The sequence below is a fragment of the Paralichthys olivaceus genome, chromosome 17 (assembly GCF_024713975.1).
Source record: "Paralichthys olivaceus isolate ysfri-2021 chromosome 17, ASM2471397v2, whole genome shotgun sequence".
Classification (NCBI taxonomy): Eukaryota; Metazoa; Chordata; class Actinopteri; order Pleuronectiformes; family Paralichthyidae; genus Paralichthys; species Paralichthys olivaceus.
Genome location: NC_091109.1, coordinates 9,965,639 through 9,978,216, shown reverse-complemented (window position 1 = coordinate 9,978,216; position 12,578 = coordinate 9,965,639). Strand labels below are relative to the sequence as shown.

Below are 12,578 nucleotides of genomic sequence, written 5' to 3'. Positions count from 1 at the left end.
AGCCCTCAGTCTGAACAAATGCAGAGCAGGGTCTCGAAGCGTTCACTACAGCACGACAGTTTCACTGTGGTTATTTATTGCATCAATAGAAGGTCGCTGCCATCTTGTGGCATACAGATGGTTTTACATTATAGTTTTGTTTCTACGTACAGTATTGTTTTACTACAAGCATAGCTAGACCAACTATTCAAGCCCAGCAACAATACGTTGTTTCAGTTTAATTTCTTTCATTTTGCAGTTTTAACTTTGGACACACATTTCATTTCTGTTTAGTGATTCAAGTCATCATCGAGTCCCTTTAAAAAAAAAAACAGTGTGTTTATTCATGCTTTCCCGACACACTACATGACTAAACAGGATATGACGTCATCTGATATTTACTCGACCCATCCTGACCATCACAGCCCATCATTTAGATTTAAGACATGGATTGTATGTACCTGATATAGCGGCTCCATCTGTCTGAGTACAGATCAAACACTTTTTTAATGCTGGAGCCAGATGCACAAACATACAACAGGCTCATTGGAAACTTTCGCTTAATGTACCTCTTTCAAAAAAAATGTAATTGCTTGTGAAATGCTCCCAAAAATGTTTTTGCCAATATTTTCTCATCTCAAGTCCAACAGGATCTTAAACAGTAAAAAAACATTTACTTATTGAATAACAGCACAGTCTTGACCAAAAATCCTGTTTCCGCAGTGGTCTGTGAATTCAAGACGAAGAAAGAAAAAAGTCAAAGAGACTGGATAATTTTAAAAAATGTTTGGCTTATGTCCCTTTAATTTTCTCCATTTCTTTTCCTCATTCTGCATCTTTTCCATTATTTAAATTGGTCTACAGTCTAGGTCACATTATTACTAGGTAATAATATATATCAAACTCATAATCTCTCTTTCACCTGATTTACCATTTTCACAATACATATTCTGGATCTTTCACATTTGTTCAGATAAGCTCAAACAAACTCTCCAGGCTCACACTCACTGCTCTCTAACCTCGCCGTATAACTTGTGTGCTGCATTAGCACTCGATGAGACAACCGACTCATTATGACAAAAAAAAAATAATTATTTGCCACAAACCGCAACAGGGTGCTGGACTCAGTCAGTCTGCGTCAAACCGCTCCTTATTTAAGATCCAAGATGAAAACATTAAGGTAGTTTGGTTTCTGCAAGGTCCTGTAAAGGCAGAGTATCAGGGCCTGCTTGGCTTTTTGTTGTAGCGTCCTCTAGTGGTCTGGGACATTGGGGTCCAGGAAATTCCATTTTATTTGCCCCTTGGTTATGCATCAGCAGCAACATCCCTCTTATTTTAAGTACCTTTGGTGCACTCCCTGACGGGTATCAGGGCTGCCGGCTACCTCTTGCTGGAGGAACGAACTTGGTGCCTCATCCAACCTGTTGGAGCTGATCAAGACAAGCAGAGAAAGCGAGACGTAGAGATTATGATGCTGTCTTTACATGTGCTTGCTTCAGTGCGTCAGAGTGCAAAACTCAGTGTTAACATTTGACACTCACAGCGTGGTTCACCTGGTTGTCTCGGGTTACTAGCGCTGCTACCAAAGGATGACTGGAAGTTATGGATGGTCTCCTGAAGAATCTGCCTCTCTCGACCCTGGTGACAGCCAACAAATATACACCGGCATTTTGTTGGAAAATATGACATTCTTGCTGAAAGTGTCTGTCTATAAAGTATCCATGTAATTTGATAGCTTAAAATAACTTGAACTATCTCTGCTGGCTAAACAGTTTGTACAAGAAAATGTTGGATTAAAACCGAAGTGGAAAGACCATATATTAACTGGAAACACCACTGTAAGTAAAACACGTAGCATAGCAGTATATTCTATGTTGAACCAAATGAACCTTTCCAGCATTGAGCTCTGATATGGCTGCCAAGATCTGTTGTCTGGGTCCGTCTGTTTTAATGCCCAGCTCCTTAAGGTCGCCATCTGTTAGAGTCAAGAATGCCTCCATGTCCACCTAGAAGGAGGGAAAGAAAAACATGGGTCAAAAATCTTCATAGGAAACATGCTATGAATAAAACATACACAATTTTCTATAAGTAACATAGGTAAAACACTGTTATACTCTGTTGCATGCAGTACGATGGAAATTGTTCAGTAATGCAGTCAGGGGAAAACACTTCTTCGAACTGACAACTAATATCTCAAACTCCTCTATAACAAAGGAGGAAAACAGAAGGTTTTGGACACAAAATAAAGAATACCTCCTGTTCCTCAAATATGGGTTGGTATTTCTCCAGGGACAGTTTCTTCAAGATACTAGACAGCTCATCTGTTTTTCAAAAAAACAACAAAAAAACAAAGAGAAAATTAATCTATGATGTGTGGCAAGTGCCAAAAAATTTGGCACATGTCGCCGGTAGTTTTTTGTGTGTCTGGTCGAACTGAACCATATGGCTGACAAAATGCATCTCAGTATTTTGTCTTTTATCTATAGATAGAAGTGTAGATGTAAAGAGATAAGAATGAGGCTTTCTCATAATAAGAAAATAAAGTTGCATTAAAAGTCTAACAAACTAAGTTAGACTGTATTTTACATTGCTGTAACTTAAGGCAGCGACTGATGTAGCAATTATGTTTTCATTTTTCATTTGCATTTTGCTAGTATTCAAACCACAACTGAGCATTTGAAGAAAATAATATTGATAATACTAATATTGATGTATGACGAAGACGAAAATATTGTACAGTCAATGTCGTGGTGCACTATGACACCGTTGATGACTACAACACAGGTGTACCGTCCACCCATAGTGGATTACCAAGACCATCTATTGGTCTCCCTACTATGACGCAATAATTCCAGAGTAACCCTGAGTTCACAGTGTTGTTACCTTCATCAGTGATGGTCCCACTGCTGGAGCCTCCACTGCTCTTGGAGCGAGGATGGGAAGAGGCTGAGGACAGAGAGTCTCCCTGCCCAGTAGGAGCCTTTGGCGTTGGAGAAGGAGACGGAGTCAAGGTGGGGGACGTGCTCTTGGAGGTGGAGGAATTCCCTGACTGAGGTCTCTTCTTCAACTCCATCTTCTACAAAGTAACAAAGAAGGTCAGTAACATCCCTTCAATTACATGTCAATTTTGGCTTTCCTACACACTTGTCACAGTAATATCAGTAATGAAACACAACACCAACCCTTCTTGAGTGGATGTCGGAGGCGACCAGGCTTGTGTGAGTTTGGATGTCAGGGAGGCTGATATCAGGCAGCGGCAGTCCAGGTGCTGGGGCTGGCAGTGGGGGCTGGCTCTGTGATGAGCCATGCTGTTTCTCTGGAGCTTGGACTTTCACATCTACAAGGCCAGCTGCTCGCTTCCTTTGGGCTGCTATCTGGGAGAGAACACTGTCTGCACTGCCCCCTGGTGGATGGAGAGAGTCATAGAAAAGAATAGATTTCGTGCTTGCAGATAATGGCTGTGTTGTGTTTTGCAGTGGACTTGTGTTTGTGTGAACCTGAACGGTTGTGAGAGTCCCGGTTAAGCCCTGCCACTCCATTGGAGCCACCAGAGGAGTGGGGGGAGTGGTAGTGACCAGAGTTAGAAGGAGAGGAGGAGGAGGGCCCCTTTGGGATGCTGGGAAACTTCATGGACCTGCTAACCACACGACTGATAGATGTCTGACAAATAAAGGAAAGAGGAGGAGATGACAGCAAATGATGACAAAATGCAGAGATAAGTTTCACCAGCTCTAGTCCCTCACATACAAACACTCACGATATCTGAGTTTCCACTGCTGTTTAGTTTTCTCTGGGGCGGCATGGGCATGCGTGGCGCTTCACTCTTTCCCTCCCTGAGGAGACGTGAGCGATCCGAGTTCCACGGCTCAAAGTTAGACGGAGGCAGGAAGGGAGGGATCACAGCTTTCAGCTTGTCATTGGGCAGACGGGTCAAAGGCGCACCGCTTCTCAACTACAGGAGATAGAAAACACATTATAAGAATAATCTTTATTTATTTAACACTTACCTAAAATAATACACTATTTAAAAAAAGTGCAAATCCTAACTCTAACCCCATAATAAACCCCAAATATATATATACAGTGACTTCAGGAAGTATTCACACAGTATTTTTGCAAATCAGCCTACATTCAATAATAAAACATTCTTCCTAGAGCTGTCCGTCCAGTAAACCTGTAACTAGTAACTACACCAGAGGTGGGCCAGGCAGGGTCACCGGTCAGTACTTAGGGAAGGATGAGTGCAGCAAGATACAGAGAAGTCCTTGAAGAAAACATGCTCCAGAGAGAACCTGAGTAAAGTGCGGATACCCAATAAGAGCCAGGTCGGAAATCATGTTCAGGTTTGAATCAGGTTCTGTCATATAGGCTCGGCTGTCTACTTGATTTTTTTCACTTAATGTGCCTGTGATTAGGGGAAAACCTCAGGGGCGTGAAGGGGCCTGAATACCTCCTGAAGCTACAGTAAAACGGAAGAATATTACACAAACACCACAAAAACAGTTTGAAACAAGTCCAGCTAAGCTCTCTACCTTTCTGAGGTTCTATAAAGTAATTTATTTTGATCAAAAAAACACACAAGTTTGATGAAATCTACAATGAAACACTTAAATAAAGAAGACTTGTTTTAAATAAATAGTCCTACTAGTGTGGTTATAAGGAAGTCCTCCTTCTCTGAGGATGACCTGCAAAGACCTGGAAAAAGGATCACACAGCACATTAACACTTTCCCTCTTCCATGTCCTATTATGTACACTAGATGGATCATGTACATAAGCAAAACTACATTGACACTAAATATCTGGCATCATTATTGTTTTACAAATTGATGTTACCACTGAGGCTCACCAGTTTCTTTGCTCTTGACAGCCCAGGCATTGCTGACGTCGTTCCCTCCCAGGGCTGGAGTTGGTGCCAGCACCCCGTTAGTCACGGCACCAGGCTTTCTACTCGCCTTCATTGTGGCATCCAGTGAAGTTTCAGCATCGTCTGGGAATGGAGCCAGACGATTGGACGAGAGACCGTGCCTCAGGGTGTGAGTCAACTTGAGCCTCCGGAACCTATTTGACATCCTACTCCACCAGGACTGGAAGAGGGTGCAGTCAAACATGTAAGCATCATGTATGTATAGTTTCTCTGCCTTTTCATGATGATTTGTAATTTACAGCATTAACAAATACACAGAATATTTAAGTAACATGATGTTACTTGTCTTTTACCTTAAGGCCTCCCTTGTCATCAGGTGGCACAGGGACGTTGTTGAGGGACTGGCGACTTTTGGAGCGAGTCATTAAGGCTCTGCCGCGGTGTTTTGACTTGTCTTTATCGACCTGCATACACACTGATGCTAACAGACGCACCAGCTCTGTGTCTAAGAAAATCCAGAGTCAACACGGAGAAAAAGAATAAGTGAGGATTCAGTGTGTGATAATCAAACACCACAGAAAATACACAGCAGGGATTATGTTGCGTTTCCTTCCACATTTGTAAAAAAATAAATAAAATACAAATCAGTCAACACCGCATTAGAAAAGGATTTCAGCTTTCTGGTTGTCCTTTTCAGTGACTCTCGTAACATAAGAAATCTAATGCCACAACAGTGATGATTGAGTGAAGTATTAATGCTTTTAATAATTTGGTGTGAAAAAACCTCCATCACAATTTTCCATAGTCTAGGCTGAAATTATCAGTCAGAAATAATAATTTACAGTACTATTACAAAACAGAAATATAAAATAATAATATCACATTTGAAAAGGTATTTGGTATTTTTAATTTGAAAATTGTCTCAAATTCAAAAGCACATATCAGATATGAAATTCAGAAATACATTTTTTGGTTTAGTTTAACATCTTCCTGAAGCAGCAAAGAACAGAACAATGATAGTGTGGGTACCTGGGTCATTCAACAGCATAACCAAATCAAAGGCTGTGTATCCATTCTTAGCTCTTAGGTTGACGTCAGCACCTTGACTCAGCAGGTACTTGACTATGTCTTTGTTTCTAAAGGAAGGAAGGAGGAGAGAATGTATGTAGGTACATAATCAAATTACATATCCAATTAAATTCCCTGTTTTTATAAAATAAAGTGATCCATTAAATTATAAATTTACTATTTTAATTAGAATGTGGAAAACAGGTTATCACCATTTGCCTTGTCTTACCCGTGATAGGTGGCCTGCATTAGTGCAGTCCACCCATGGACACCGTCTTGTTTGTCTATGTCAGCACTTTTCTCAACCATCAGCTGAACTACTTCTAACTGGCCGCTCACCGCTGCCATCATCAGAGGTGACGCTCCCTCCTGGCTAGATGAATTCACTTGAGTAGGATCCTCCTCCAAGATCTCTTTAACCAGCTGGGAATTTCCTGAGTCAACATAGAACACACATATGATTAGTATCTATACAAATATATGAACTTGACTGTGTTTTCTTGTCAGTGCCTCAGCCAAAATGCTGTTTTCTTGAGATTTCTCCAGATCCAGCAGATTAAAATGTGGTTTCATAGGGGGTCATCTTCTTTCAGCCATTGTACATTTTGGCGCTAATCCAAATAAAGTCCAGGAATTTTTTATTATCACTTTCTTTACCAGTGCTAAATAGGGCATGAATTGGATTTAACTTACCCAACTTCAGGGCACTGAACACATCTGGTCTTCTTTTCTCATCATCTGTGAAGAAATGAGTGAAGACTGTGAGCAGAAGAGTGGCCTGACATCATTTAAAACAACAGTTCTTCTGGCCAAGACTCCACATAGCTTAGCACTATCAAAGTGTGCACGTGTGTGTGTGTGTGTGTGTGTTTATGGGGGAGGGATAAGTACAGAAATAATAATCCCTGCTTAAAACAGAGAGAGAGTAAACTGTCCTAAATCCTCTGCTGAGAAGAGCTTTTGAACATCAAAGACACAGAGGCTATTGGTTTTTCTCTCACTTTTGTGTTAACTGCAATGCAAGACTCCTAAACTCTAATTGTGGCAGCACACACAATAAGAGACAGAGACAGTGCAACACCTGTTAAACAACATTTATGTCTGTTCACAGTGAACCAGTACTGCTCCTAAGGTTCTCTGGTATGAGTCTGTTAGATGTTCCAAAGTGCAAAACAAAATCCTTTGTTGAGGCAGCTTTTAGCTTTTATGCTCTAAGCAGCTGGAACACTCTACCTGACAACCTGAGAGCAGCTGGAGGTGTTGAGATCTTTAAACTCAAGCTTAAAACCTCTCTCTTTAGCCTGGCTTTTGATAAAGTCTTATTTTATTGTATTAATGTTCTTAAATTTGATTCATTTTTTTTCTTTTAATTATTCATTCTATGATCATACATAAAACCATTTAGAATAATAATTCACCTGTATATTTATAGTATAGTCATTCATCAACACAATGCTGCCTTATTCATAAACTCTATATAATTATACTTACACCGTAAACCATGTACAGTCGCACGCTTTGACAATACTGTGTTTAATCATGAATATGCTGGGGACTCGAGTCCCTACCTGTCTGTGGTCGGACAGTGGTGATTGAGTCCAGATAGGCCTTGATGTCTCTCTGTTTCAGCTGCATGGCCAGTTCAAATGCCGTTTTAGACAGAACATTGAGTCGATCTGGGTCAGCGCCACGTTCCACCAGCTGCTGAGCTACAACCACCTTCAAAAATGACAGGATTTTAAGAGTTGTCCTTCTGCAGTAGATAGATTAATTTACAAAGTCAAGATATTACTCCATCTGCACTTTTGTAAGTAAAGTCAAAACTTACGGCAATTTTATTCTAAGTGGCACTCATAATTAAAAATGTAATATTTTGTCCATTTCCTCTTTTGCTTCTTCCAACCAACCGTCATTAGCCTCACCTTCCCACTGAGGGTTCCCACCATCAGTGGTCCCCAGCCAGTGGTCTTCTGGGAAAAGTTGACATCAGAGCCCCACTCTAGCAGCAGACGCACTGTGGCCTCGTGGCCATATTGACACGCCACCATCAAGGCTGTTATGTCCATGAATTCTCTGCAGCTTCCACCTTCAGGACAACCCTCCCCACCTCCAAAACCAGCCGCACTGTGGATAAAGGATACAGACCAGTGCAAGACTGAAGATGTAAAAATTATCTCTTAACTGAATTCTGCTTTATTCTAAGAAAAAAACAGTCCAAACCTGCAGCTGTTGTTGTTGTTGCCATTCGCCTCTGCAGCAACAGCCAGATGATCATAGTCGTCCACATAGGCCCCACTCTCCAGGAGTAGTTTTATTACGTGAGCGTGTCCCCCACGGGCAGCCATAGTCAGGACACTTGCACCCAGCCTGTTCCGTCCATTGATCTCAGCTCCGTTCTCCAGTAGGATGTGTGCAACAGTCAAGTGACCAAACCTGGCAGGAGAAAAGAGACACAGAGATAAGACATAAGAGAGGGAGGGGAACTAAAACTTTTCTGCATTGTTTAGTCAGCAAAATAAAAGTGTTCATATCAGCAAACTCAAATGCAGATGGTGTCATGTTTGTAAGAGGTTTTAATTGGCCGATATTATAGACCAACCGATATATCTGTCTGGCTCTAAATATTATATTCAAGTCCTGCAGATAGATGCTCCCAAATCCAACACACTGGACCTTTACATCTGAGGAAAATGATTCCACTGATCCCTGTGCACAGATTGTGTCAGAATGTGCCACTCATGTAACAGACAGGGATTTGACAAAATCATAATTCGACACTAACATAATTTGATTATTAAAGAAAAAACGTTAAAATGGTCTGATATAGGCCAGTAATTCTAGTACAGAGAAATGGTTTGTTGTACAAAGGGAAAAAACAAGTCTTCTTTATTAAATGTGATTTCTACTGACAGGTTCCGTACTGTGTAGTGATTGTAGTCCATCATTGAAGGTCAACAACTAAATTTAGCAGATTTTGAATGGAATTTGGTGTGAACCTCGCTTCAGAACACAATGTAGAGTTCCAGCCAAACCTACCTGGCAGCCTGCATCAGCGGGGTCCAGCCGTAGTTGTTGTGGCTGTCCACCGAGGCTCCCTTCCGTAGTAAGAACCGGACCAGGTTCTCGTGTCCGCTGGCCGAGGAGAACTGCAGGGCGGTGTTGCCCTCCTCGTCCGTGCAGTCCACCGGCACCAGAGACAACATGTCCGCGGAGCCGCAGCATTCCGAGCCCGCTTCGGACCGCAGCCTGCTCTGCCGCCCGGACTCTTTCGGGGCTCCGGGCTCCAAGATGCCGCGGGCCGTCTCGTAGTCACCCTCATCGCAGGCACGGAAAAGCAGTAGGGAATCGGCGGCAACGCCGAAATTCATCTCTTCATCTGCGGCGTTATTCCGTCTCCATTAAAAGTGCTTTGGGTTCCAGTAAAGTTTCTCCTGTCAGTCTGGAGCGGCCTGTGTTTAGAAATCATGACGCACGGTGAAATAAAGTTCGGTCTCCGGGTGGAGGACCGTCCTTCATCTTCTCCTTTTTCTTCCTCTTTTTCTTCCTTTACTTCTTCTCTGACACACTTTACTTTCACGACACTTTCGTCAAAAACTTGCTCCAACAAAACAAACTGTGACGACCTGTCGTACCGGCGCAGCCCCGGTTCCGTTACTTCTTTACAAATCACCACATCACACTCATCTTCCGCTGTCACCTTTCAAAACAAAAGCATCAGTGTTTTTAAACGCTTGCTACTGTAGTGCACATGTCATATAATACTACTAATAGTAATAAACTTTATTTGTATAGTTCTTGTCTAGGTTACAAAGTGCTTCACACAAAAAAACCCATGTCAAAATGAAGAATTAATTATTATGTATGTTTTAAAAGACTTACAGGCCTTTCAGGCTTTTATTATATTTATTTATTATAATTATGTGGGTATAGATCTGGTGGAGAGGGGGATGAATTGTACTCCCCACCTGTCAATTTTTTTGGGAAAGACGAGGACTTCCACTGTTCAGGTTTCTGTCAGTGTCCCGAATTTCAATGTCACCGATGAAGGAGAGGAGAATGGAGTTTAATTCGTGGAGTAGCACCAAAAAAAATATCACCAAAATCTTTTTCCAGAGATACTACGAAAGTAAATTTACACAGTGGAGATCGCATCACCCATACCCAACCCCACAAATTTATTTGACAAGTACCCTCCTCCTCACAACTTAGATTAAGCCCTGCTTGTGCTGATGTCTACGGTTTTCACATTTCTTACATTTTTATCGCAATAACCGGATGTGACATTATCATTGGATTTGAGGGTAATGAGAACCTACAGCGTGGCGTGGCCACCGATATGTGTCGCTGTGGATCACGGTTCATGTTAAACTAAAGAAGAAGACACAAGAACCCGGATGTACCGTACATATCAAGGCTCCGGCCTCTGCTCGCTCTTTTCTGAAGAGCTAACCACGCTGGTAGCACACGTTCCTGGCTCACCGCTGTTCGTTTCCAATTCTTCCGAATAAGTCGGTCAGGAATAATCACAATGGTACGTGATATTCATACACAGACGTGGTTGTGTCATGTAAACCCTTTATATGTCGATATTATTATTTTATCGTCGAAATTTCTACTAAGAATTCTACGGAGCGTCGAAGCTAACGTTAGCACCGGTAGTTACAGTCGCGGGAAGTATACGTCCCGCCACAACCCGTTCACAAAGCCTACTCTTGAGTAATGTAATGTTTAATGCTACTGTTACAGTTCCAGTCCAAACATGAAATTGTCTCATTTGATTCTTGAATGCAGACTATACTGCTCGGCGTACTAAACGATGCACCAGAAGTATTTTATTGAAGTTTAGACTTAAATTAACCGTCTTGTTCTCATGCCAATTGCTCATCTAAAACGATTGTCTTGTCAAAATCAGGTCTGTTTGACTGTTTGCAGTTGTCAGTGAGACGAACACAACTCGTCCTAATGTAACTCTGATTTTAAACCAGCATCTACGAAACGCTGGCTCGCTGAAATCGTGGGAATCGCCCTGATTTTAATCTAAGTAAATGTTTAATGGACAATTTAACATACAAAGCATTTTTTAACAGTTTTCAAAATGTGTAGCTCCACGTGTTCTACGTCAATATCAAATGGGTTTGAAAGTCGTTTTGCATCTGGAGCTAATTAAGTTTTTCATATAAACATTCAGGACAACTATTCACCTCTCTAAAGACAGTCAGGATTTAGAGAACAAGATAATTATTTAAACTGTCAACTTCACATTACCCCTGTTGTTCTAATCAGTTTAATTGTGTATACAGGATGCCTTTACTCACAGGGTTCGTCAGTGAGTGATTAACAGTTTTGATAACTCTTGTTTCTGCACAAACAGGCTTTCAAGGACACTGGTAAGGCACCTGTGGAGGCTGAGGTTGCCATCCACCGCATTCGTATCACCCTCACCAGCCGCAACGTCAAGTCTCTGGAGAAGGGTAATTAAGCTTAAAATATTAAATGTAGAGAATGAATAATGGACCTGAGCAATGAGGATAATAAATACCATCGTGATAATTTGTGACGACTGTATACGCTATTCTGAGCTGTGCCTTTATAGACATAATTTAGTGATTTGATGTTTTCTGGCATCCGCTAAAATTTGAATTCGTTTTGTCACCCTCAGTCTGTGCAGACTTGATCCGTGGCGCGAAGGAAAAGAACCTGAAGGTGAAGGGACCTGTCCGTATGCCAACCAAGGTACTGAAGGACACTGGCCAGACTGGACACCAGACACACTCTCTAGTGCATTGCTACTGCACATAGATCTTTTAGGTTTATGTTTTGACCATTCAGACTAAGTTTACAGTGTTCTGCACGCAACATAAGATAACCACTGGACACTTGTGCAGGGGAGTAAGAAATTACGTTGCTGTTTGAACAAATGAATGTCTCTTCCATTTTCTAATTGTTACTCAAAAGTTTTTATCCACCCTTAATGCTCTTCACATCCGTTTTAACATCCTCTTTGTTGCTCATTACAAATAACGACTGAGATCTGTCATATGTCAAAAATCAGGAATTTTTAATGCTAAAATTATATTAGATTCTGCACACTTGCTGTATTTAGCTCAGACTTAAACAGAGCAGAAAGGTGGAACTCTACAATTACCTAACCCTCATAGGGTAGTTAAACTTGTATTAATTGTGATGGGTTAGAAAAAATGCCAGTTACACAGTACATGCCCTTAATTTTAGAATATAGTGTTAATATGACTTCCGTGCCACACAGTGAGAGTGAGGTATACAACTACCTGTTTATTGAGGGTCTTCACTTTGGATCATGCTAAATTTTTGTCTTTCTGCTGTCCCAGACTCTGCGTATCACCACCAGAAAGACCCCCTGTGGTGAGGGATCCAAAACATGGGATCGCTTCCAGATGAGGATCCACAAGCGCCTGATTGATCTGCACAGCCCCTCTGAAATCGTCAAGCAGATCACCTCCATCAGCATCGAACCTGGTGTAGAGGTTGAAGTTACCATCGCAGACGCATAAACAATGCAGATGATTCATTAAAGAAATGAATAAGAAATGTTGTTGTTTTTTGGTTTGTTAACATTTTGATGTGTGCATATGAGACTGATAGAGTGACTCGTATAACCAGTAATCTGACATGGTCTTATGCTATTG

At 41.5% G+C, this 12,578-nt stretch overlaps 2 protein-coding genes and 1 non-coding gene across 4 annotated transcripts; 2 read left to right on the top strand and 1 right to left on the bottom strand.

Moving 5' to 3' along the window:
- Positions 1 to 230: 230 nt before the first annotated feature.
- On the bottom strand, positions 231 to 12,336 carry LOC109629804 (ankyrin repeat and SAM domain-containing protein 6). Of its 2 annotated transcripts, none has more exons than XM_020087727.2 (19): positions 12,201 to 12,336; positions 8,950 to 9,610; positions 8,134 to 8,346; positions 7,836 to 8,037; positions 7,482 to 7,632; positions 6,607 to 6,651; positions 6,143 to 6,347; positions 5,875 to 5,981; positions 5,199 to 5,350; positions 4,828 to 5,065; positions 4,625 to 4,674; positions 3,737 to 3,931; positions 3,477 to 3,639; positions 3,162 to 3,382; positions 2,863 to 3,055; positions 2,233 to 2,300; positions 1,869 to 1,985; positions 1,521 to 1,617; positions 231 to 1,409 (listed from the first exon to the last, which is right to left on the bottom strand). In XM_020087727.2, the coding sequence occupies exons 2-19, from the start codon at positions 9,279 to 9,281 to the stop codon at positions 1,360 to 1,362; spliced, it is 2,799 nt and encodes a 932-aa protein (XP_019943286.1). In that variant the 5' UTR covers positions 9,282 to 9,610; positions 12,201 to 12,336; the 3' UTR covers positions 231 to 1,359. The 2 variants fall into 2 exon arrangements, with proteins under 2 accessions (XP_019943286.1, XP_019943285.1); XM_020087726.2 differs by having other exon boundaries at positions 1,533 to 1,617.
- rps20 (ribosomal protein S20) lies at positions 10,284 to 12,480 on the top strand. Its single transcript, XM_020087729.2, has 4 exons — positions 10,284 to 10,444; positions 11,285 to 11,384; positions 11,573 to 11,646; positions 12,261 to 12,480. The coding sequence occupies exons 1-4, from the start codon at positions 10,442 to 10,444 to the stop codon at positions 12,441 to 12,443; spliced, it is 360 nt and encodes a 119-aa protein (XP_019943288.1). The 5' UTR covers positions 10,284 to 10,441; the 3' UTR covers positions 12,444 to 12,480.
- On the top strand, positions 11,431 to 11,498 carry LOC138405349 (small nucleolar RNA U54). The gene has a single exon (XR_011239063.1). It is a non-coding gene; the product is annotated as a small nucleolar RNA U54 (small nucleolar RNA).
- Positions 12,481 to 12,578: the final 98 nt, after the last annotated feature.

Coding starts and splice junctions, on each gene's coding strand:
- LOC109629804 (XM_020087727.2), bottom strand. CDS start 9,281: ATGAATTTCGGCGTTGCCGCCGATTCCCTACTGCTTTTCCGTGCCTGC. Junction 4,675..4,827: donor TGTCAAGAGCAAAGAAACTG/GTGAGCCTCAGT, acceptor TCCTTTTTCCAG/GTCTTTGCAGGTCATCCTCA. Junction 1,410..1,520: donor ACAACCAGGTGAACCACGCT/GTGAGTGTCAAA, acceptor TGTCTTGATCAG/CTCCAACAGGTTGGATGAGG.
- rps20 (XM_020087729.2), top strand. Junction 11,385..11,572: donor CGTCAAGTCTCTGGAGAAGG/GTAATTAAGCTT, acceptor TGTCACCCTCAG/TCTGTGCAGACTTGATCCGT. Junction 11,647..12,260: donor CTGTCCGTATGCCAACCAAG/GTACTGAAGGAC, acceptor CTGCTGTCCCAG/ACTCTGCGTATCACCACCAG.